The 25,323-nt window shown below is 42.9% G+C and overlaps 1 protein-coding gene across 1 annotated transcript in view; it reads left to right on the plus strand.

Annotated features, from left to right (window-relative positions):
• The first annotated feature begins 8,052 nt into the window (after window positions 1-8,052).
• Window positions 8,053-25,323, plus strand: part of GRIN2A (glutamate ionotropic receptor NMDA type subunit 2A) — a 301,852-nt gene continuing 284,581 nt past the window's right edge. Inside the window, exons 1-3 of the mRNA XM_048867039.2 lie at window positions 8,053-8,571; window positions 9,396-9,588; window positions 11,267-11,689. Coding sequence (XP_048722996.2) covers window positions 11,285-11,689 — 405 coding nt within the window. The 5' untranslated portion in view covers window positions 8,053-8,571; window positions 9,396-9,588; window positions 11,267-11,284. The remainder of the gene's footprint in view (window positions 8,572-9,395; window positions 9,589-11,266; window positions 11,690-25,323) is intronic.

Genomic DNA, 25,323 nt, shown 5'->3' on the forward strand with positions numbered 1-25,323 from the left:
CAAGCACAGCTCACTGCCCAAAACAAAGGCACATGAAAGGCAGGTGCGGTGGAGGGGGTTTGCTGGGTATTGTTTTGTGAAGGTTTGTGTCTGTGAGAGATCTGTGAAAGACCAGAGGAGCTGAGAGAGAAGGCAGCTCCAGCTGCCTGCAGCTGCAGCACCACTGGTAGCATGGCCCTGAGAAAAAGTTAAGAGAACTTGTGGTCTGAATGCTGATTGAAAGGGGCTCGGAGCCTTGAGCAAAGAAATTGCCTCCTGCTGTTTGATTCCTGCTGTGTTCTGGGAAACAAGGCTTTGCACATTCTTTTGTTTAAAACAAAAAACAAGCCAGGATTGTATCAAATATTCATCTGACTCACTCATAGATTTCTCCTCCTAACAGAAAAACCTGCAGGACTGTGAAGTTTAGTTAACCATTCAGGTCAACAGTATTGGGAGGAAACACAAGAAGGAGGGTGCAATGGGGCGAGCCTCCTGATTCATACTGAGAAAGCAGGGCAATCAGCTAGTTATCTTACATGCATGTACCCAAACACAAGAAGCCTGGGAAACAAGCAGGAAGAATTGGAAGTTCTGGCACAGTCAAAGAACTCTGATGTGATTGGAATAACAGAGACTTGGTGGGTTAGCTCACATGACTGGAGCACTGTCATGGATGGGTATAAACTGTTTAGGAAGGACAGGTGAGGGAGAAAAGGCGGAGGAGTTGCACTGTATGTAAGGTAGCAGTATGATTGCTCAGAGCTCCAGTCTGAAACTGGAGAAAGCCTATTAAGAGTCTTTGGGTTAAGTTTAGAAGTGAGAGCAACAAGGGTGATGTCGTGGTGGGCGTGTGCTATAGACCACCAGATCAGGAGGATGAGGTAGACAAGGCTTTCTTCGGACAATTAACTGAAGTTTCCAGAACACAGGCCCTCTCCTAATAGGGGACTTCAATCACCCTGACATCTGCTGGGAGAGCAATACAGCAGTGCACAGACAATCCAGGAAGTTTTTGGTGAGTGTAAGGGACAACTTCCTGGTGCAGCTACTGGAGGAACCAACCAGGGGCTGTTCTCCTCTTGACCTGCTGCTTACGAAGAGGGAAGAATTGGTAGGGGAAGTAGAAGTGGGTGGCCACCTGGGCAGCAGTGACCATGAGATGGTTGAGTTCAGGATCCTCACAAAAGGAAGAAAGGAGAGTAGTGAAATACAGACCCTGGACTTCAGAAAAGCAGACTTTGACTCCCTTAGGAACTGATGGGCAGGATGCCCTGGGAGGCTAATATGAGGGGGAAAGGAGTCCAGGAAAGCTGGCTGTATTTTAAAGAAGCCTTATTGAGGGTGCAGGAACGAACCGTCCCAATGTGTAGAAACAATAGCAAATATGGCAGGCGACCAGCTTGGCTTAACAGTGAAATCTTTGGTGAGCTTAAGCACAAAAAGGAAGCTTACAAGAAGTGGAAACTTGTTCAGATGACTAGGGAGGAGTATAAAAATATTGCTCAAACATGCAGAGATGTAATCAGGAAGGCCAAAACACAACTGGAATTGCAGCTGGCAAGGGATGTGAAGGGTAACAAAAAGGGTTTCTACAGGTATGTTAGCACCAAGAAAAAGGTCAGAGGAAGTGTGGGACCCTTAATGAATGGGGGAAGCAACCTAGTGACAGATGATGTGGAAAAAGCTGAAGTACTCAATGCTTTTTTTGCCTCAGTCTTCACAGACAAGGTCAGCTCCCACACTGCTGTCCTGGGCAGCAGGAGGTAAGTAGTCCTCAGTGGTGAAAGAACAGGTTAAGGACTATTTAGAAAAGCTGGACATGCACAAGTCCATGGGTCCAGATCTAATGCATCCGAAGGTGCTGAGGAAATTGGCTGCTGTGATTGCAGAGCCATTGGCCATTATCTTTGAAAACTTGTGGTAGTTGGGGGAGGTCTCAGATGATTGGAAAAAGGCAAATATAGTGCCCATTTTTTAAAAAGGAAGAAGGAGAACCCAGGGAACTACAGACCAGTCAGCCTGACCTCAGTCCCTGGAAATCATGGAGCAGGTCCTCAAGGAAACCATTTTGAAGCACTTGGATTAGAGGAAGGTGATCAGGAACAGTCAGCATGGATTCAACAAGGGCAAGTCATGCCTGACCAACCTGATTGCCTTCTATGATGAAATAACTGGCTCTGTGGATGGGGAAAGCGGTGGACGTGATATATCTTGACTTTAGCAAAGCTTTTGATACAGTCTGCCACAGTATTCTTGACAGCAAGTTAAAAAAGTATCGATTGGATGAATGGACTATAAGGTGGATAGAAAGCTGGCTAGATTGTTGGGCTCAATGGGTAGTGATCAATGGCTCAATGTCTACTTGGCAGCCGGTATCAAGCAGAGTGTCCCAAGGGTCAGTTCTGGGGCTGGTTTTGTTCAACATCTTTATTAATGATCTGGACGATGGGATAGATTGCGCCCTTAGCAAGTTTGCAGATGACACTAAGCTGGGGGGAGAGGTAGATATGCTGGAGGGTAGCGATAAAGTCCAGAGTGATCTAGACAAATTGGAGGATTGGGCCAAAAGAAATCTGACGAGGTTCAACAAGGACAAGGGTAGAGTCCTGCACTTAGGACGGAAGAATCCCAGGCACTGCTACAGGCTGGGGACTGACTGGCTAAGCAGCAGTTCTGCAGAAAAGGACCTGGGGATTACAGCAGATGAGAAGCTGGATATGAGTCAGCAGTGTGCCCTTGTTGCCAAAAAGGCTAACGGCATATTGGGCTGCATTAGTAGGAGCACTGCCAGCATACCGAGGGAAGTGATTATTCCCCTCTATTCGGCACTGGTGAGGCCACATCTGGAGTATAGTGTCCAGTTTTGGGCCCCCCACTACAGAAAGGATGTAGGCAAATTGGAGGGAGTCCAGCGGAGGGCAACGAAAATGATCAGGGGGCTGGGGCATATGACTTTCGAGGAGAGGCTGAGGGAACTGGGCTTGTTTAGTCTGCAGAAGAGAAGAGTGAGGGGGGATTTGATAGCAGCCTTTAACTACCTGAAGGGGGGTTCCAAAGAGGATGGAGCTTGGCTGTTCTAGTGGTGTGAGATGACAGGACCAATGGTCTCAGGTTGCAGTGGGGGAGGTCTAGGTGGATATTAGGAAACACTATTTCACTAGGAGGGTGGTGAAGGACTGGAATGGGTTACCTAGGGAGGTGATGGAATCTCCACCCATAGACGTTTTTAAGGTCAGGCTTGACAAAGCCCTGGCTGGGATGATTTAGTTGGTGTTGGTCCTGCTTTGAGCAGCAGGTTGGACTAGATGACCTCCTGAGGTCTCTTCCAACCTAATCTTCTCTGATTCTATGATTGCCAACCCCAAACCTAAATTCAGTGTAATGGAGAGTGCATTAGGTCTTAAATTAGTAAGTAAAATCAGTTAATACTACCCCCATCTGGATTCTGTATATTGAAGAAAAATCTGTGTTGAGGCCAAAGCTGTGAGATTGGGGAACTTTGCGCCACTCTTCCTATAACTGTGAAATATCTAAACACATTTATCTTTCACAGTTCCAAAACAAAAGAGCTCTCTTTTCCCAAATATGGATGCTGATTTCAGCTGAGGATGGGACTCTGAGGAAAGAGACCCTTGTGAATATAAGAGGGTGTGTAATAGGATGGCTGCTGACACAATCTTTATCACACTGTTGCACTTCATACTCCTTTGTAAATTGAATAGCTTTAATTAAAAAGTAAAAAGTTCATAATGAAATTCTGGCTTGACCTAGGGCCAGATATGACTAATTTAGTGATTTCCCAGGGAAACAGATTTTTCCCTTGGGTGTTAAATAAAACAGCCCTGGAATAAAGCTAGAGATTAATTTGATGGGGGAAATGATAACAAAGTGCGGGAGAGACAGCCACTGTAAACCTCATATGACACCCCACCCAATAACGAGGGAGAGGGAAGCTCAGAGAAGCCTGGTTCTACACAGTCCCTGGGGTTCCCTGGTTAGGGTGGGGGAGGGGGCCCTGCAGCAGCCGCTGGGCTCAGGGTTGTCGCTTCCTGTGTCAGGCAGCAGCCAGCTCACGTCCTTTGTAGAGCTGGGAGTCGCTCAAGGCCATCATTTCATGCATGGCTTGGTAAATTGTGCAAGAAAGGACATTGCCAAATGAATAGCTGAGCCAATTTTCAATAAGGGGACCATCTGTGACCAAATGTTTTAATAAGTTTGAAAACTAGTTTTCCCCCTTCTCTTTATTTCTTACAGTTCACTCAGCGCATGTGTGTGTCATCTTCTGCCTCACAAGGAATAAACCACCCAAGTTTAGGGTCTGTGTTTACCTGAAACATTGTTTCAAACCAATAGGCTCATGCATGATTGGCCGGAGATATGTGTTTCACGTAAAGCCTGATTCTGTGGTGCTGAGGACTACCAGTTCCCATTGACTTCAGTGAGAGGGGAGGATGCTTAACACTTCACAGGGCTGGTGTATCAGCTAAACAAAATATTCTTATACAATGGGTGCACTTAAAAGGTTAGTTCTGCTTTTTAGAGGTGTTACTGGTCTCAGCAGCGTTCTTCCCTTTTATACTGCAGGAACCAATCAAACTTTAAAACACGGAAAGAGCTCTAACTGATCCTTAATCTAGCCAGTTGTTTGCAATATCTCTTTACTGATTTCAATTCCACAAAGCTGACAAAGTCTTAACATAATGCTGCTGCTTCTGAGTGTAGTGAGAATTGAGTTATTTGTCTTTTGCAATTCAGTTGAGAGATTTCTTGAATTATGGTTAAATTGTTACAGTAGTGGCTGACTCCTCTGAATATAGCATGGCAATATTTTTATACATAATGTCTAAGGGGAAAGATTTCAGGCAACTTGGGTATCATTGTGCAAGAACTCTTTTCTTTAAAAAGGTCATAATTATACTCAATGCTAATATTGTTCTTTCCTGGGATGTCTGTGAGAGTTTTCTGCCTTGGTGTGAAAACAGAATCTGACCCTTCATAATTAAACAGTACATCATCTGTGAGGTAGGTATATGTTTACAGAGGAATAAAGTGAAGCAAACTGAGAGAAAGTAAACTGTCTAAGGTCATTCTGCAAGTCAGTAACAGTTAGAAATAGACTGCTTGTCTCTCTGCTGTTAACCATTAGACCACACTCCCCTCAGGCTAGTTTTCTCAATATTTCTTGAACTCAATTTCTTGAACTTGAATGTTGGTGTCATTTGCTCCTGTTAACAAATGCTCCCCCAAGTCAGATAATGTTCTAGAGGAAAAACTGAGTGATATTTTCATGTTGGCTTTGAAAAACTAAACATTAATATAAAACTTCCCATAGCGGTGGAAAATCTAAATCTGTTTAGAAGTCTATAATTGTGGGCTTCTGGGAAAAATCCCTTTAATTCTCATGTTCTTCTCAGAAGTGTAATTTTACACTTCTTGAAGTTGTTTAGCAATCTTTTTAGACAGGCTACCTGCTATGTATGCAGAGATCCCTTTAACAAGCTTATTTTTCAATGTATCCTCCGTCCCTCAAAAAATAACTCTATTTAAATACATAGATCAAAATGTCGATAAATTTCTACCTTAGTCTACTAAATCAATGGAATTCAGTGTTCATTATAGGGATTACTGGAATAGCAGTTCATATTTCATGCATATGTTGCAACACCTAGGCACCCTATGGTAAGTTAAAGATGTTTTAGTGTTAGTTGTGCTTTTCCTGCTTCTGCTAGGTAAAACTGGCCTGCTGATATATTTGAACCTAATTTCCTTAATTTAAAAAGAAAAAAACCCATGAAAATGCATAGAAACATGATTCTGTAGCTTTTACTCCATTGAGTAGACATTGCTCACATGGAGTCGAATTGAAAAGAATGTGGCTACTCCTGTGAGTAAGGTCTATGTAAGCGCTTTCAGAATTAGGCTCTATATGTTTGGGTATTTTTTTCAAACTTATTTCATTAAAATATTAATGCAGACAAGATGTTTAGCTGTAAACCTATCAAAATATAGATACGATATCTATATTTCAAAGTTAAAGATCTCAGCTATTTCACAATTCAGCTTTTTTGCTACCAAAAGCAATTAGAGAACATTATGCACTAAGTGTTTGCCAAATATATCTAAGCTGGTTTTGATATTTAAACAGTTAACTTATTATATGCCCTTGTTAGACCCAGCTTTTTTTCTTGTGGATTTCACCTGTGGCTTAAGATCTTGTAGTCCTCGTTTCACTCACAGGTGACTTGCTTGGCTCAGTGATAACCCCTTGGAAAAGGATTTATAACTGCAATGACATAGTCTTAACTATAGTAACATTACCAGGCATCCATATAATCTTTATAGAAGAGAACTGTGTCAAGAAATGTACTAATGCTTAAATCTTCAAATATTTGTTAACAAATTACAGGGTTATATTCAATTGCTTTTCTAGAGGGATTAAAGCAGGAGTCAGCAACCTTCAGCACGAGGCCCATCAGGTAATCTGCGGGCGGGCCATGAGCCATTTTGTTTATGTTGACTGTCCACACGTACGGCCCCCCGCAGCTGGTTCGCTATTCCCGTGGATTACCCTGATGGGCTGCGTGCCAAAGGTTGCCGACCCCTGGACTAAAGCAATGTGTATTTTGAAGTCTTCTCAGTATTTTAAGGCCCAAAGACCACAAGAAAAAGTATATGGCTACTGGAGGATTTTATCATGAAGTTGTCAAGGGCAATAAAACAGTAATGAGTCTAGGGTAATTTTGGACTAAGGTAACGGCAGGCAAGTCCATGATTGGTTGCTTTGTACTGCAGTAGAGCCCAGACACCCCAGCTGAAATCTGTGCCGCACTGTGCAAGGTGGTGTACAAATGCATAGACTGCCCCTACTCTGAAGGGTTAACAGTCTGCATAAGTGGTTCTCAACCTGTGGCCCAAGCAGCCCACAGCTGCAGCCCATGTGACATCCTCAGGACAATACAGGCAGTGTATATATTGTGTTGATGTGGCCCACATAATGCATAAAGAGCTGCATATGTGGCCTACAGTGATAAATAGGTTGATAACCACAGGTCTATATGGACAAGACTAAGGATGGGATAAAGGCATGCAACATAAGAGCTGGGTGATATGGGTAAATGGTATTTTAGTCCCACTTCTTAAAACTGCATCATGGCAGATGGAGTGAGATGAGGGAGAAAGTGAGGTGGGGTGGTGAAGAGAATAGGAGCAAGGGACTGGGGAAGGGCACACACTAAAAGTGGGAGCTAAGGGGAGGGAAGGATGTTGGGGGTGCCTGGAATTCAGGGCTGGACTGGGGTCATAGGGGCAGGAATGAGGACAGACACAGCCAATCAACAGAGGGAAAATATCTAGAGTCTAAGCTAAAAGTTAGTCTGACATCAAGAGTGTTCAGAGGGATGAAGATGCGTGGGGTAGGGCAGCACAGGGACATGGTGCCTGGAGTTGGGTGCCCCTCTACTGGTTTGAAGGACAGGAGGGGAAGGGGGCCCACAAAATTGCCCTTCCCCAGGGTGCTACTGCTCCATCTTCTCTGGGAGGAGTGTCTCAAGCTTTCAGCGCTGGCTTAATCCTGCAAGCTGCTCCTTCTAATTCCCTTGTGCTCCAGTGTCTCTGAATGACCCCCCAGTGTGGGTCAGGACTGGAGGGATGATAGAGCAGGGCAGAGATTCCGGACTGGGCTGCTATCCCCTGCCACTCGTGCTGTGGTGTTGTGGGAGTTCTCAGGGCTGCTGTTGCTCATGGCATTGCTGTTTTTACTTCCCTGGCGGGAGGGCTGCCCTGATTTGGTCCAGGTCCGGTGGTTGGGGGTAGAGGGTGGGGAGAGTGTGAAGGGAGGTAGAGAGTACCTTTTCAAGTGAAAGAAACCACTTAGATAAATTTGTAAATGGTAAATATTTGTCTGCATTTTATTTACCAAATTCAGGTACTGGTGGGTGTAATTTCTTCTTCCAAACACCCTCCCCATCCCCTAGAGTTTTTGAATGGAGGGGGGTTGCAGAGAAAGGCCCCTGTCTGGGATTGCTGGAAAGCTTTGCTGCTTGCAGGCTGTGTTACCACAGAATCAGTGCATGCAGCTCTGAACCTGACTGCAGCTCCCTGCCTTCCCTCATGTGCAGGACAGTGCAACACGCTCTCCCGGAAGGAGGAGAGGGGGAGAGAGAGAGAACCTGCTTTGTAGAATGCACTGTAATTCTCTACCACACTGTAAGGATGCAATGCTGACAATCTGCTCAGTTTTCAAGAAGCTGGGAGGAATTCTGAGGCTGGCGTCCAGTAGAATTGCTGCAGCAACACATACAATTGCCCTTTTCCTTTCTTTCTTTTTTTTTTTAAAGAGATTATGCTGAACGTTTTTTGCCAAGGGTAAAAAGCAAATCTCAGTTGCAAGTGGCTTTGCTAAAACTTGATCACGGGGGGGGGGGTTTAAGCGTCAAAGAGCTGCTGGGTTTCTATTTACTGCAGTGGGAACAAGTTGTAGGATGAAATCCAGGGATTAAAAGGCTCATTTTCCACTTCGTTGTTTGCAAAGGAATCGACTGAAATGACTTGGAGGATCTTCCGCTTGGAACTATGTGGCGGGAGAATGCAGTAAGTAGTCCCCTTTCTGGCTTGTTAGTAGTTGCGAATGGGCTCCTGGCTAGGGAATGACACACATGTAAAATGTTGCGGTCTCTCTCCGTCTTTAAAGCCTCGGTTTTACTGGGTAGTCTACACTTACGAAGCTTATCGTCGGTGCTGCTTTTTTATTTGGCAAACATGCCACCGGCCTAAATTTAGCTACGGATACTTTAAGAAGTATCTTTATTGTTTTCCCCAGAAATGTTGAATACCAAATCAGAGCCAACGGAGCTTTTCCTGGGGGAATTTGCTATTCTGTATCTCGTTGGTGGGTGATGGTGATTTGAGAAGCAGTCTGCTCCTTAGCAAGATAAAAAAAGAACTGTTTCCCGTATTGATTCAGCTGTTCCCTCCGCCCCTATTATGCTTGTTTTGAACCTGTCAAGAAAACTCCCGTCCTTGATCTTGTGAATTAGTTTAGCATCCAGCTATTCCTTCCAGGTTGGGTGACTCGCCCCCTTGTAGCTCAAAGCCGGTGGAAGCAATAGACGGTTACTAGCACAAAATATTTTCCCAACCTGTATGGGTGGGAGGAGGGAGGACTTCCAGGGAAGACTGGCTGCCCTGTCACTTCTCTTGGGGGGGGGGGGGGTGTTCTCGCATCTATTTTTACATAAAGGGCGGCGGGGGGGGGGCGCAGACAACAACTTTCTCAGCCTGTCACTTTGTTCACTGTGCTTGTTTCATGTGCTCATCAGAGTCGGGAAGACGTTTCCATCGCACTTGCGGTCTGACTAATGTTCTGCATCTGTCTCTTCTCCCCCACCCCCTCGCCCTTAACTCTTCCCCTTCAGCCCGCTTTCGCATCTCTTCCTGCTTGGGTAGCTGCCTCCCTTGGGTGCGATGCGGAAAGCAAGCTGCAGCGAGCCTCCTGTGTTTGGTCCGAGGGATGGAAGCAACCCCGGCCTCTTGGCGTTGAGGGTTACAAGGAAATGCCAAACTTCGCCGCGTGCCAAATAGCAGCGACTACGTTTTCTGGCATCCTCGGTAGGTTGCAAAGTTTGTGTCCCGGCAGTGCGCCGTGCGGCCAGCAAGCGGCGCTACTGCCCTGGGCTTGGAATGGAAAGGGGGGATTCTAGCGCGGCGGTCGTACGCACGAGGATGTACTTTGCAGGATTTCACATCCCACGGGGGGCGCCGGGGGGCGGGAGGGCGTGTGCCTACAGCTGTAATTGGTGCAATTAATGCTTTCCAGTGCAGTCTCGTTTATTAAGGAAACCATGATTCCAAGGATAGGGGAGAGCAGCTTCTGCCCCGAGTCTGCGAGAAAGATGCAGCAGCTTCACAGCTGCAGGGGTTTGGGTTAATTTATTTCTAAACCTTTCTTCGCTGTCTCTGCTGCTGCAGTGATCAGAACCTGGCATGCAATATAATAGCTTGGGAAACACATTGCAGCTGAGCTCCAGTTCAGTGGTATCAGAAATTCCCACCCCCACGCGGAGGGAAAACTACAGAGGGACTCCTGGTCTTGTTGTTCAGCAGCAGCTGATGCTGATGGATACTGATGGACGATGGGGACATTATGGTTAGTGGGGTGAAAAGAAAAGGAGGACTTGTGGCACCTTAGAGACTAACCAATTTATGTGAGCATAAGCTTTCATGAGCTACAGCTCACTTCATTGGCTCACGAAAGCTTATGCTCACATAAATTGGTTAGTCTCTAAGGTGCCACAAGTCCTCCTTTTCTTTTTGCAAATACAGACTAACACGGCTGTTACTCTGAAACCAGGGGTGAAAAGGGAGATCAGGAAAAGGCAGCCCTCTGATTGGACAGCCTTGCTAATATGTTCTGCATGACGCTTCCCAGCAGGCCTGGCTTTGTGTGTAGCAGAGGGACTCCCCTCCCGAGGCCAGAAAAGGGGGCTGGAAATCCCTTGGGATATGGGGGCAAAAGGAGACATTGCGCTTGGCTGTCTCAAATCACCCTCTCTGTCCATGGCTCATCTCCCTCTCCCTGTTCAGTCCCCTAAAGAACCCCTGGGAGGCCAGAGCAAACCAATGCACTGATTCTCATTTATTGAACATGCTGTTCCCCAACACCAGTGACAACTTTGTCTCTGAGATCCCCAGTTCAGAGATGCTAAAGTTAATGTAGAGTAAGGGAAGGAGAGAGAGAGAGAAATAGGTTAGAATAATGTGTGTCTGAATCTGTTCCAGACATGCAGTAGTTATACATGAGCAGCAGCCATCTGAGAGATTGAAAAATAAAATTACATTTCTGGAGTCCTGCAAGATGGGTGGGGTGCAGGGGTGTGGGGTTCTAGTGCCTTCCTGGGCTAATGGTATGGGGAAAGTGCATCTCCCTTTTAGGCTGTCACCAGATTTCAAAATACAAGTGCCTGGTTTAAAAAAATATATATATATTCCCCCATGCTAATTGGTTCAGTCATTTAATTTTAACTAGATCAGAAACATTAAATGGTGCCTTTCCCCAGAACTTGCATGGCATTTTTTCTAGTTTGCTGTAGACAATTCATAACACTGTCACTGGGGAGCTAATTTCATGGGATAGTTAAAATGATGTCAGAATAAGGCTAAGGTGAAGAGCCATTGGAGGAAGCTAATAAGGATGCATTCTATGCAGATATTTTGCATCAAAAGCCTGGTGGGGGACTACATAGCATATTTTGCTCTTTTTTCTCATGCAATGTGATCACTTCTACAGGGGATAAAGCTGGCAAAGATGGGGAAAATTGGCTGTGCTCTCCTGGTACTCCAAGCTCTTCTGGCACAATTGGATCTTGTTCATGGAGCAGAGAGAAGTTATCCCATACTCAACATTGCAGTGATTCTGGGGAGGACCAAGTATATCACAGAGCGAGACATCCGAGCTCTCTGGAGCAGGGAAATGTCAGCAGACCTGGCCATTGATGTCAATGTAGTGACCCTTTTGGTGAACCAGACTGACCCTAAAAGCATTATAACGCATGTTTGTGACTTGATGTCAGGCACCAAGATCCATGGGGTAATTTTTGGAGACGATACTGATCAGGAGGCGATAGCTCAGATATTGGATTTTATTTCATCTCAGACTTTTATTCCAATTCTGGGAATTCATGGCGGCTCCTCCATGATCATGGCAGATAAGGTAGGAATTTTTTTTTTAAATTACTTAAAGCTTTTGTTGCACCAGTGTAACTTCATCGTGCATACTAACTTCAGTACATGTGCACTTCAAGCAGCTCAAAGGAGGATGCCTCTAACAGCCTATATTCTGATCTTTAAAAGCAAAATTATCATGCAGTTTCCTACTGAATTACCACCCAATGTCCTGACAGATTTTTGGGGGGTCAGGTCTGGAATTTGTGTGTTTACATAAAGAATGTTCTTACTGACAGTTTAGTTCCCACCAAGCTGAATTCTGTTTAACCTAGGAATGTTACTTACAGTTGATGACCCCGAAGAGAGATGGTTTATTTAACCGAATTATGACAATAAAATATTTTGTCCTGTTTTACATCTTGAAGGAAAGGTATAATGTTATTGGCAGACACTAGAAACAAGTGCCACACTGGGAAAGATCACATGTAATGCACTTGAATGGATTTGATGAGGCTAGTGCTAGTAGAGGACTTAGAGGATTTTGATAAGTGTAAAGCTATTCAGGTTAGATTTGATGTTCCCCCCATTAATAGCTAAATGTGGGTGACATCAGTCTGATATAAAGAACCACCCTTTGATTTTTACTTAGTTACAGCAATTCAGTGAGAACCTGTGTTACAGTTAATTAGACTCCCATGTGGTAAACATGAGGTTATGGTGTGCAGGTGGTTTTGTCTGTGAACTCTTAAGATAATGCAAACAGATTTTTTTTTAGGAAAATGTTTTTTCCATATAACCCATCCTAAGATTATGAAATAATAGAACAGTGACTAATACATCGAGCGCACACTCCTTACTCAAGGTGGCAGAAGCATAGCAAACTCCTACTCAACAGGACACAATCTTGCCTGGTGTTCAGTGCTCAAACTCCTGAGAGTTGAGTGTTCTCAGCATCTTGAAGGATCAAGCCCTCTACCAGGACCAGTTTCACTGTTAGCATTTGTTGGCTGAATGATGGGGTAAGAAACAACTGGCTGATGGTGAAGCGCCCTTATCCCAGCTTGGTTGTCACTTAAGTAAAGAGATGAGGATTATTCAACATAACATTTGCGGAGTAGAAAGTCATTTATTAGCTTTTCAGGAAATTTTTTCAGCACATCATATTCTAAAACCATTATCAAGGGCAAAATATTACAAAGAAATGAGGCATGATTACAATTCAGCTTTTCTGTAGCAATAAAACCAGGGAGGCGGGGGGACTGTCACATATTGGGTAGTAATTCACACAGATTCAGAGAAATATTGACAATAAATTATTTAAAGTGGCCCAGATATATTTTTAAAAGTGAAGAACAGAAGAGATGGGATTATTTATTGTCTTTGAAGAAGGAATCAGGAATCATTCCTGACTTAGAAACAGTGGCATTTCACTCCTTTTTATTAACTGGTGGAACTAAAGATGTTCTTTCAATCTCAGTATTCTGAGTGACCTTTATCATTACAACTGACACTGTCATATAATGGTTCAGTTAATAAATGTTTGAATTGTAGTGGAAATTCTATAGGAGGGCCTTATGTCCACATGAATAACCACAGAGTTCATTATGATTGATGTTACTACTTTGAATACTAAAGGGAAATATACTGACTAGGTCATGGGGACTATTACATTGGGAGCTATTGAACTATCCTTAAGGTTATAAAATCTTTATGAAACTAATACATATAATATATAAATATATCAGCTGAAGTTGTTATTAGTCAAAAAACTTGTAGCTGAGAATCCCACCTGCCACAAATTATAAAAAACTAGAGATGGGGATGAGAAGTTAATCTTATCCATGCCTCCAGTGACTGATTCAGAGTCACTAACTTACATACATACACCTATATGGTAATATAGAGTCAACTAGAATGTAAAATAGATACACATTAATTTAGATCACTAAAACGGAAGTATTTCAGTAGTATATTAATCCTGTAGTTAACTATTTGTATTTCTGTTTTGACATCTGTGTTTTAGTGGTTATTTCTACTTGATATTTAAAAATACTTGCTTTCAGGTGAAACTTAATTTTCAAGATCTCCGCTTGGGAGCAAAATAGTTCTGTGCAGTTTTTTAAACAAATCGACGGAACCATCTTAAAGTAGTTAACCAGCTGAACAGAGCCTTTGGATACATATACCTATAAATTGCCTTAATCTTAGATTGGCTTTTGGCATGTACTTAGTGTAATATGTTTCAAAGCTGGGCTTTGGACATTAACAATAATAATATTTACGTGGTTTTTAAACTCTTTTGGGGACATAAATTCCTGTGTAGCACAGGTGAAATTCACAACATTGTTGAAGAAGAATGGAAGGGCTGGAAATGTGAAACCCACTTTCCAAACCAGTGCCAGGATTTGGGGCTGAAACCCAAACTACGTAATGATGACTATTCTAGTTTATGGAGCTGAATTAGCATCCAGAGTCTGGGCCCTTTTGTCCTGTGATATTGGAGGTCACTGAGTATGCATAAATGACAGTTTCCGTGTCCCATCTCCTACCCCACTACTGCTCTCTGCACTAGCCTAGGGTGAGTCAGCATAGAAACCCTTTCTATAGTGCACTGGGTATCGCAATGTGGCTGTTCAGTTCCTGGACCCTGTCTGTGTGACCCTAATGCAAGACTTCAGTGCTGCAGAGACCTTACGCTAGTCTTCTAATGCTATTGGTGACTTTCACTTGCAGATGTGCATATATTCTTAATTCTCACGTATTTCAGCCAAGTGATTCAGTAAACTATAAAGGCACAAAAGGAGCTCATTAACTCAGTGATTTCTATATTAAGTATGTTGATGCACTTAAGCATCTTGTAAATAATAAATTGGACATTAGACCTCTGAAAAGCATAACCTTTTGTTGTTTTGGTAACAATCCTGCAACCCCTAAGACTTCAATGGGACGGCTTGCATAAGTAAGGCTTACTTGCATGAGTAAGGATTGCAGGATTGTGTCATACTTTATATTGGCAATACCTCCTAAATATGTTCGTTCAAATATATATGAAGCTCAGACTCAGTCCTTTAACTTTCCCACTAGGTTTTGTCTCAGCTGGCCTGTGTAACATTACAGGCTGATCTGTGATTTTTTTTGCTGTAGTAAGTCTTGTTTGGTTGTCACAGTAGCAGTGTCTATTATATGTACCATATTTACAATCGCATGGCCATATTGAGTTTAGTTTTGCAAAAGAATAAGCTTTCTGTACTAGTTTCTTGGACAGTTTTTAAAAAAAACCCTGTAAATTATAAGAGCATTAATTAGCAGGTGTTCCCAGTAAACTGTTTGTTTTGTATTGTTATACCTCTAAACTCAATACAGACTTTTCTAGTCCTGCTGCCCATTAGAAACTTTTAATAATAGACATACAAATTTTCTAAGAGGCATTTCCTGAATTGGAATTACTGACAGTCCTAAAGATATGTGGCACATTCCAGAGGGACTATCATTAGGAAGTGGTACTTTTTGAAACAACTCTGGGAGTGTTGAGCTAAGGAGATTACCTCCCCACCCCCCAAAAAAGAAAATTAAGCATTAATGTATAATTATTGGCAGACTTTTTGAAAGCACTTTACACTGATAAATTACATTAATATAAAATAAACTTATTTTTCTCTAGTTCTGTGAAGTCTGTTGTGCATTAGAACACCTAAAACCAGCTTGATATTCCTTTTTAAATGAACGTTCCCAGTGTATTACTATGTGAGGAGTTGTAAGTATTAATATAAAGTGAATTTATAAATATTTTCCATTACTTTGTTGAGGTTTTCTTTAGGTGTTCCAATAGATTATTTGTCCTTGTATTTGCAAACTATATTATTTTAACACTTCTATTATCCATCACCATTATTTTATGATGTATATATTGTCTGTGTTCTTTTTCTCAGTGAGATAAAAGCCAATATTTTGTGCAGCATTATACAAAACATGGAATCACAGGCAGAAAGATACTTTCATGTTTGAATTAAAAATTAAAAGTCCATTAAAAATCAATGGGAATAACCATGTGCTAAGGACTATTTGCGTGTTTGGGCTCATAGTCTGAAGTATTTTCTTTATTTCCCTATGCAGCATATTAGCATTACATTGTTCTAATTATGCTGTAAACTCCACATCTGATTGAAGTGAATAGTGAGATCACAAAATTTCTGCTGCTGTTTGGGTGGAGACAGCGCTCTGTAAGATTGAGTTAACTAGGACACAGCATATAGTTTATAAAAAGAAAAGGAGTACTTGTGGCACCTTAGAGACTAACCAATTTATTTGAGCATGAGCTTTCGTGAGCTACAGCTCACTTCACGAAAGCTCATGCTCAAATAAATTGGTTAGTCTCTAAGGTGCCACAAGTACTCCTTTTCTTTTTGCGAATACAGACTAACACGGCTGTTCCTCTGAAACCTGTCATATAGTTTATATTATTCTTGCTATATCTTTGCAATAAAAAATTAGACTTTTAAAAAGCCAAAGCTTAGTATCTGTGGGACACTGTATGAGTTAGCAGAATGAGGACGATTCATGGGATGTGCATCTTACTCTTCTGTCTAATTAGAGAGACAAGGTGGGTGAGCTAATATCTTTTACTGAACAAATTTCTGTTTGGTGAAAGAGACAAGCTTTTAAGCTACATGGAACTCTTCTTCAGGTCTGTGTAAGCTCAAAAGCTTGCCTCTCTCATAATAGAAATTGGTCCAGTAAAAGCTATTACCTCACCCACCTTGTCTCTGTAATATTTTGGGGCCAACACGGCTACAATAACACTGCATACATATCTCCTATCTAATGTTAAGTTGGGTTTTTTCTAGGATTTGGCTGCTTATTTCCAAGGAAGGTAAAATTTTCCTCATGAGGATTTTTCTCAGCAGGAGCTGACTAGCAATCAAGCTGGGTTGGGGTGGAGGAAGGGAATGTTAACTTTTCCCAACCTAGGGGGTGCGAAGGATTGGCAAGCAAAAGAGCAGCAGTGCAAGCTGACACATGCTGCCTGGCTAACATGTGGGAGTTGAAGGAGGACAAAATTGGTTTCATTTTCTTGAATGGAGGGGAGGATCAGCTTCCAGAAGTTTGGGAATTGCAGTCTATGTGATCTCATGCTCCTCAGTAAGGATTATTTACATTCAGTATCACTTTTGAACGTTTGCTTGATTTTGGTGTCGATGTGGTTAGGACTATATTCATATGGTCTTAGATTTGCCTGGTCTATGTTTGAGGCTACTACATTAGAGCCTAAGGATCATGATCCTGCAAGCTGTACTCATTTATGTGAATGGGGAATTATGCTTATCTTTCAGTGTAAGAACAATGTAATTTCTCTCTTATAATGCCATTTACATTTACTTCAACCTGCCCTTTCTTACTGTGTGTTAAAATAGAAATTGGTAAGTGCATCTGGTGATGTGTTCAGCCAAACATTTAAACTACTAATAAACTATTTTGTAGTCACGGCTGCATATGATCCAGAAGTACAAAAGACACAACATTCACACACAAGCAATCCAAGTCATTTTAAATTTTAACTTGATGGAACCCAGACTGCAAAATTAGAACACCAACCCTTTGGCTTGGCATTTAATCTCCTGCCTGCAAACATTCCCAGTAACTTCTGAGAGCTCTCTTTTTAAATACTTCTTGAAGGAAACCATGTTGCTTTTATATTTAATAACCTGCAAAATAGTAATAGGACTTCTATAGAGTACTTTTAGCAATTACTTCATATAGGCAGAACGCTCACTCTTAGAAACTTGCACAGTGTGCTGAACAGAAGGGAGATCCATATTGTATCTGTCAAACATGTTTTTGGTTTGCACTATTTCTAATTCATTAACTGCACTTGAGAACGTTTACTTTAATTTGAACGGACAGTTTAAAAGTTTTTTATTTTTGCTACCCAGCTGACCAAACTTAATGAACAAGCAGCCTCATTTTATGAATTTCCTGGTTTTGTTTTCTGATACAATTGTAATACAGGTGATGGCTTTGGACTGGCTTGAGGGGAGACCTGGGAATGGCTGTTCTGGTGGAGGTGCCCAGTAGGCTATCTTGAAGAAAATGGGAACCTTTGAGGGCCACATCTATTCCTATTCCTATGTTGCAACTCTAGGAGTTAAAATCTGTGACCATCTGGGCCCAGCTTTGTGCTGCCTTTTCCTGAAGCTACCAAGGAATGTGGATTTTATCTGAAGGAGCCCAGCCTACTCAATTTGGGTTGTTTCCAAACCATCTGTCACACTATTGTTTTTATAAATCCTTGGGATGTTTTCTTGATACTTTCTTCTTTTCTTTTTTAAGAGGAACATCATCACTGTCTTTTTCAATTAGATGTAATGTTGGTAGAGGAGGAAAATCTGTGCTTAAGATTTTGAGGTGCAGAAATTTACAGTCAGTTTGTAAAAATTAAAATACTTGGTGTTAGGGGGCTTATTCCTTCACCCACTTACTTCCCTGGTCCTTCTCGCATGAACAAAAAGCAACAATACCCAAAGTCCAAAGGTGCAAACAATTCGATGTTTATTGGGGTGAACTTCCAGCAAGCATGATTCCAGTTTCCTTCCTTAGTGTCCCCCTTCCCAGCTCTGACACCACAGAGCCTTACACCTGTGTCCCTGTTCCCATTCCTGCCCTTAGCCAAACATGATTCCAATTTCCTTACCCCCGTTCCCATTTCCCCCTTTAGCAAAACATGATTCCAATTTCCTTACCCCCATTCCCTGTTCCCATCTCCCCCACCCACACACCCACCCCCTCACTTCCTGATTGTCTGCAGACTATATAGTAAAACTTGAGTTCTGCTTAGCTATACCTTAACCAATCATTTTCCTGAAATTTAACTAACCAATCCTAACATATTGTAACATGATTATGTAACCAGTTATATACCACCACCTTAATTAGTTTACACCCAGCAAAATTAATTATACAGCAGAGAGAAACAATCACAGAACCAGACAGAGATTATACAGACAAACAATAGCAAAGTGGGAACTATAATGACAAAACAATACAGAAGTGAGGATTTCACATCCCAGCTATTGATAAGTGAGTTCTTGCCAGACAGGATGTTATCAAACTAAGTTTCCTTTTACATTTTCTAGGCACTTCCCTTTCTCTGGAGGTGATAGGCACTATCAGGACAGGATTGTATTCCTAACAGCCCAATAGCACCTTATTTCAATATGACTAGTTTGGAATGTGAGGATGTGACCGTTCACTTCCCAGCTTATGGCTGCCTCTGTTGCTTAGCCAAAGGCCTTAGCCTAAGAACAGGGCCTCAGACTGTCACAGTAAGAGAAGGCCCTTACACTGGCAGACAGTGATTTTGATTCTTTCTTTTATACCTCTATAACTAGCCAAGTGATAAGAATACACCTAAATTCTTAAGAGTACAGGCCTTTACCGACAGGCCTGAATATCTATATCCTAACACTTGGATTCTGGTTATTCTGTTGCAGAGCTCAAATTACACAAACCTCATACCATTTTTCAAATGGGAGTGAGAGCCATTCTAAATCTAATGTCCTCAGATATGTGATATTTCTTATCGTATCATTGGGGCTTCCCATCAATTTCAGTGAGACAGATGCTTTGTTCTTCTCCCTTGTGTAAATTTACACCTGTGCTAGCATGTGGCTTCTCCTGTCTAGCAATATGTGGGACCTGGGGTCGTGGGCAGGGTAGAGAGGGAAAGATTCAAGGGAATGGAGTGGGAAGTGAGGTAAAAGGGGTAGAGAAAATATAGGGTAAAATAAGAATAAATAAGAGCAAAGCTACTCTTCTCTCTTGTCCAGATACACATTATTGCTGCTGGACATTATGTAGCTAATTTGTCTGGGGCTTTTAGCCCATCTGTTCCTTAACCCTGGCCGCAACTTTCCTCTCTCTCTCTCACATGTACGTGACAAGGGTCAAAGTGGGTAAACAGAAGAAGCTTGGGTACCCATTGAGAATAGGAGTTCTGTGGCAGAGCAGAAAAGACAGACTTGGAGGAGAATCTATCCCTGCATAAGTCACTGGATGGACAACTAAGGACGGGAGGACTAGCTAGGTGGGATGAGATGGACTCTGCGTAAAACCGCGTACTTGACCAGCCTAACCACGTATTTGAAACAAGTAATAAAAGCAAAATGTCTCCTTCCAAGGCCCTGACTGTCATATTTGTCTGAATAGTGAGTGAATCTTCCAACTTCCCACAGATTGAAGCAACTATTCATAAAAATATAATTAACTACTAAAACCAAAACAATATTCTGGTGGTATTCAGCATATCCCAGATCATAAACTGGTCCTAAATCTCCTTTCTATTCATGAGTACTTGGCAATTAAACATTATTACATTTGGTGACAAATTCAGGGAGAGTACAGCTTTTAACAAAACTCACATCTGGAAAATGACAAATTAAAAAGAAAACCCACTGAGCTATAGTGTACAGAAAGGTATAGTTCTAGGGAGAGTCTTTCTTGCTGTCACTCCATGGTTGCTGGGAGGCAGTGGGGGAGCAAAAATGTATTGGAGGGTCATGGAGAGAGCTAGCTAAAAGATGTTAATGTGCATGTTTTGAAAGATTTTTGTTATTTTAAATTTTTCACAAATTTATTTCATTTGTCGTTACAGAAATTAGTTTGTTTTGTCATATCTCTACTTGTCAATCTGTCTTTTCCTTTTCCTTTTCTTTTCACCACTGAAAAAGAGAAGGGAAAATGAAGGCAGAAAATGGATTTTTTTTCTTTTTTCAAAGGAGCCTAAGGAAGTGGTTTGCTCTACTCCTACTGAAATGATATGGGAGCTAACAGCCCTAACCTAAGCTCCCAGGCTGATCTTTTGGAAGTGTTGTGCAGATTTCCTTTGAGAATGAGGACTGATAGGACAAATATAGAGTGAGTTTGTGTGTGTATGGGGGTGGGGGGGATGTGAGAAAACCTGGATCTATGCAGGAAATAGCCCGACTTGATTATGTAAAGAGTTGTCACTTTGGATGGGCTAGCACCAGCAGGAGAGTGAATTTGTGTGGGGGGATGGAGGGTGAGAAAACCTGGATTTGTGCTGGAAATGGCCCACCTGTTGATCACTTTAGATAAGCTATTACCAGCAGGACAGTGGGGTGGGAGGAGGTATTGTTTCATATTCTCTGTGTGTATATAAAGTCTGCTGCAGTCTCCACGGTATACATCTGATGAAGTGAGCTGTAGCTCACGAAAGCTCATGCTCAAATAAATTGGTTAGTCTCTAAGGTGCCACAAGTACTCCTTTTCTTTTTGCGAATACAGACTAACACGGCTGTTCCTCTGAAACCTGACAAATATAGAGTGATCGCTTTGTGTAACTTGTTCGCCCACAGGTGATAGGGTGTTTTTGTCTTTTATCATTTTCCATCCTGAAGGAAGTCTTTCCTGAATCCCCACTTCTGGCCTTCATACAACTCCCCCAGCCTCTCCAAGCTCATCAGAAGAAAGCTACCCCCCAGCTGAGGACACATCAACTCAAAGCAGCACCAGACTGTGCCAGAACAGCAGATGCAGTGGATATGTCTGCAGGTTTTGTGATGATCAACACCCACCACAACACACCTTTCAAGATCCATAGATCTTACACATGCCTATCATAACATGAGGTGTACCTCATCCTGTGCACTAAATATAGGCTTGCCAACTTTCTAATTGAACAAAACTGACCACCCTAGCCCTGCCCCTTCCCCGAAGCTCCGCTCTCTTCCCCTCCCCTTCCATGAGGCCCCTCCCCCTGCTCTCTACATTTCCCTTCCCTCAGTGGCTTGCTCTCCCCCACCCTCACTCACTTTCACTGGGCTGGGGCAGGGGGTTGGGATGTTGGAGGGGGTGAGGGCTCTAACTGGCTCTGGGGTGCGGCCAGAAATGAGGGTGCAGGAGGGGGCTCTGGGCTGGGGCAGGGAATTGGGATGTGGGAGCAGGAGAGGGCTCCAGATGGGGCTGCTGGTTCTGGGGTGGGGTTGGAGATGAGGGGTTTGGAATGCAGGAGGGGGCTGTGGGTTGAGGCAGGGGATTGGGGTGCAGGAGGGGGTATGAGCTCTGGGCTGGGGGTGTGGGCTCTGGGGTGGGGCAGGGGATGAGGAATTTGGGGTTCAGGAGGGGGCTCCAGGTCCAGGGGAGGGCTCAGGGCTGAGGCAGGGGGCTGGGACTTGGGGTTGGGACATTGGCTTATCTTGGGCGGCTCCCAGTCAGTGGTGCAGCAGGGCTAAGGCAGGATCCCTACCTGTCCTGGTACCTGTCCTGGTACCCTGGAAGTGGCCAGCAGGTCTAGCTCCTAGGCATGGGGGCCAGGAGGCTCTGTGCACTGCTCTCACCTGTGGTTCCCGGCCAGTGGGAGTGCAGACCCGGTATTCAGGGTGGAGGCAGCGTGCGGAGCCCTGTGCCCCTGCCGCCCACTTCCGGGGTGCAGCGCGGTACCACTAGCCTGCTGTAGGCCTGCAGCACTGCCGACCGGACTTTTAAGGGCCCTGTTGGTGGTGCTGACTGAAGCCGCTAGGGTCCCTTTTTGACCAGGCGGACACCTAAATAAATGCCCCAATTAGATTTATGTGGGTGAAACCAGACAATCACTGTGTTTTTGAATGAAACCAAACAAGAGAATGATAAAAGACAAAAATACTCTTTCACAAAGCGATCTCTATATGTTGCCTGATTCCTTTTAAGGTTAATGTTTGGATTGATGGCCAATTGATTTGACTGCGATAAGGTTCTTACCCCAGAGTCAGGCTATGCAGAACTAAAACCATGAAGTTCAATATCTTGTGGGGAGCCTCATGGTGGAGGGCAAGGACACTCACACTGAGGGCAAAGTAAAGCCTTCAATATCTTTATCAGAATAATGAACAAAGCCAGAAAAGCTCCAAGCTACATCAAAAGATACAGTATTGGGGCTAGCTGTGGTTTCATTCTTTGCATAAACTCTTAGATCTGCATACTCACACCCTTCCTTGAGGACCTGGTGGTAAGTGATTCTGATGGTCCAGGTTCCTCACTGAGTTGCAGGGTCAGGTGGTAGAAAGCGCGCAACAAAAGATGGAGAACTCCCTCCACATGAGTGTCTTATTATAGGTCCCATGCCACTGCCCAACCCACCGTGCCCAAATCTAGCTTTCACCCACATAATGTTGAGGTGTAGTTACCCTATAGGTTAACATATTGATATGTGTAAATGTCATCTTAGCTTATTATCATACTCCTCACCCCTTGCCCAAATGGATCTTGCGGGGTTTGCTTTCATGTACCTTGTGGCAGCCACTTACTGTTAAGTTCCAACTCCTGCCATTGAGCAAGCGTCTTACTTCCTGCAAAAATCTGTGGGATAACTGTCACGCCATTTATCTATGCCAAAGGTTACAGGCCTATTATACTTCACTATACTTATGCCAATTTATGCTAATTTACTTACTTAAGCCAAATGGTCTTCCAGGATACAAGTCTGTAGATTCTTTGTGTTACAGTTGAATATATGAAAGCAGAGTCTAATAAAGACAATAGAGTGAATATAATAAAGGCAAGCTAGCCCCGTGGACTACAGACCTATCGGTCCTCATCCTCAAAGGAAACCTTTCAACAGCACTTTCAAAAGATATGTCTGGGAGCTTAAATTCATTACTCTTCTAGACACCAAAAATCATGGACTGCAGAGAGACACTGGATTAATGTCTTATTACAAGTTTCAGAGTAACAGCCGTGTTAGTCTGTATTCGCAAAAAGAAAAGGAGTACTTGTGGCACCTTAGAGACTAACCAATTTATTTGAGCATGAGCTTTCGTGAGCTACAGCTCATTTCATCGGATGCCTACTGTGGAAACTGCAGCAGACTTTATATACACACAGAGATCATAAAACAATACCTCCTCCCACCCCACTGTCCTGCTGGTAATAGCTTATCTAAAGTGATCATCAAGTTGGGCCATTTCCAGCAAAAATCCAGGTTTTCTCACCCTCCACCCCCCCACACACAAACTCACTCTCCTGCTGGTAATAGCCCATCCAAAGTGACCACTCTCTACACAATGTGCATGATAATCAAGGTGGGCCATTTCCAGCACAAATCCAGGTTTTCTCACCCCCCCCCCCATACACACACAAACTCACTCTCCTGCTGGTAATAGCTCATGGAGAATGAGTTTGTAGGGAGAGTGGTCACTTTGGATGAGCTATTACCAGCAGGAGAGTGAGTTTGTGTGTGTGTGTTTTGGAGGGGGGTGAGGGGGTGAGAGAACCTGGATTTGTGCAGGAAATGGCCCACCTTGATTATCATGCACATTGTAAGGAGAAAAGAAAAGGAGTACTTGTGGCACCTTAGAGACTAACCAATTTATTTGAGCATGAGCTTTCGTGAGCTACAGCTCACTTCATCAGATGTTTACCGTGGAAACTGCAGCAGACTTTATATACACACAGAAATCATGAAACAATACCTCCTCCCACCCCACTGTCCTGCTGGTAATAGCTTATCTAAAGTGATCAACAGGTGGGCCATTTCCAGCACATTGTAAGGAGAGTGGTCAGTTTGGATGAGCTATTGCCAGCAGGAGAGTGAGTTTGTGTGTGGGGGGGGGTGGAGGGTGAGAAAACCTGGATTTGTGCTGGAAATGGCCCAACTTGATGATCACTTTAGATAAGCTATTACCAGCAGGACAGTGGGGTGGGAGGAGGTATTGTTTTATGATCTCTGTGTGTATATAAAGTCTGCTGCAGTTTCCATGGTATGCATCCGATGAAGTGAGCTGTAGCTCACGAAAGCTCATGCTCAAATAAATTGGTTAGTCTCTAAGGTGCCACAAGTACTCCTTTTCTTTTTGTCTTATTACAACAATCTGTAACCCACTAACCCCCTCTTTTGTCCTATGACTGCAGAGGTATTAATGGGCCACTCTACATTGAATGGTCCCATACAATATGTGCTAACTACTTATGCTAAACAATCTGTTCCACCTTTCATTTTGCTGTGATCTGGGAGTTCCTTTCGGAGCCCTGAAGGAGAGCTCAGTGTGACTCAAAAATTTCTCACTCTCTCATCAACAGATGTTGGTCCAATAAAAGTTATTACCTTGCCCATCTTGTCTCTCTAATATCCTGGAACTGACACAGGTATAGCTACACTACATACAACATTCATAATGCTTAGATATCCTTGTAAATGTAGAGCAGAGAGGATGTGTGTCTATATTACATAAGAGGGCATGTTGGGTAGAAAGTTTCTTTTCTTTTACTCTAACTTTATGGTCATTTCTAATAGGGTCCCATTTATATTGTGTCTTCTAGAGTGTTTTCTCTAACTTCTGCTTCAAGACAGTACATTTTACTTTGATTTGTTAGTATAAAGTTTTGACCAGTTGCATTACCAGTTTGTGTTGTCACATGACTAGAATTAACAGTAAGAATACTTAATTTTCACTGCATTGATTTTTGTCTAGTGGGAAGCCTGTGCATGTGTAAAACCACTATGAAACCCAAAAGAGCAAGGATTTTATAGTCAACTTCCAGCTCAACACAACTTACAATACAATTAGGACAGACTGTTATAATTGGATTAAAGAGAAAATAGAATTAAGGTAGTCTATTTTAAGTGCACAACATTCGTATAATGAGTTGCTTTTAGCAGTTGCAGAAACATATAATTACCAAATAAATTAC

The sequence above is a fragment of the Caretta caretta genome, chromosome 10, assembly GCF_965140235.1.
Source record: "Caretta caretta isolate rCarCar2 chromosome 10, rCarCar1.hap1, whole genome shotgun sequence".
NCBI classification, from domain to species: Eukaryota; Metazoa; Chordata; order Testudines; family Cheloniidae; genus Caretta; species Caretta caretta.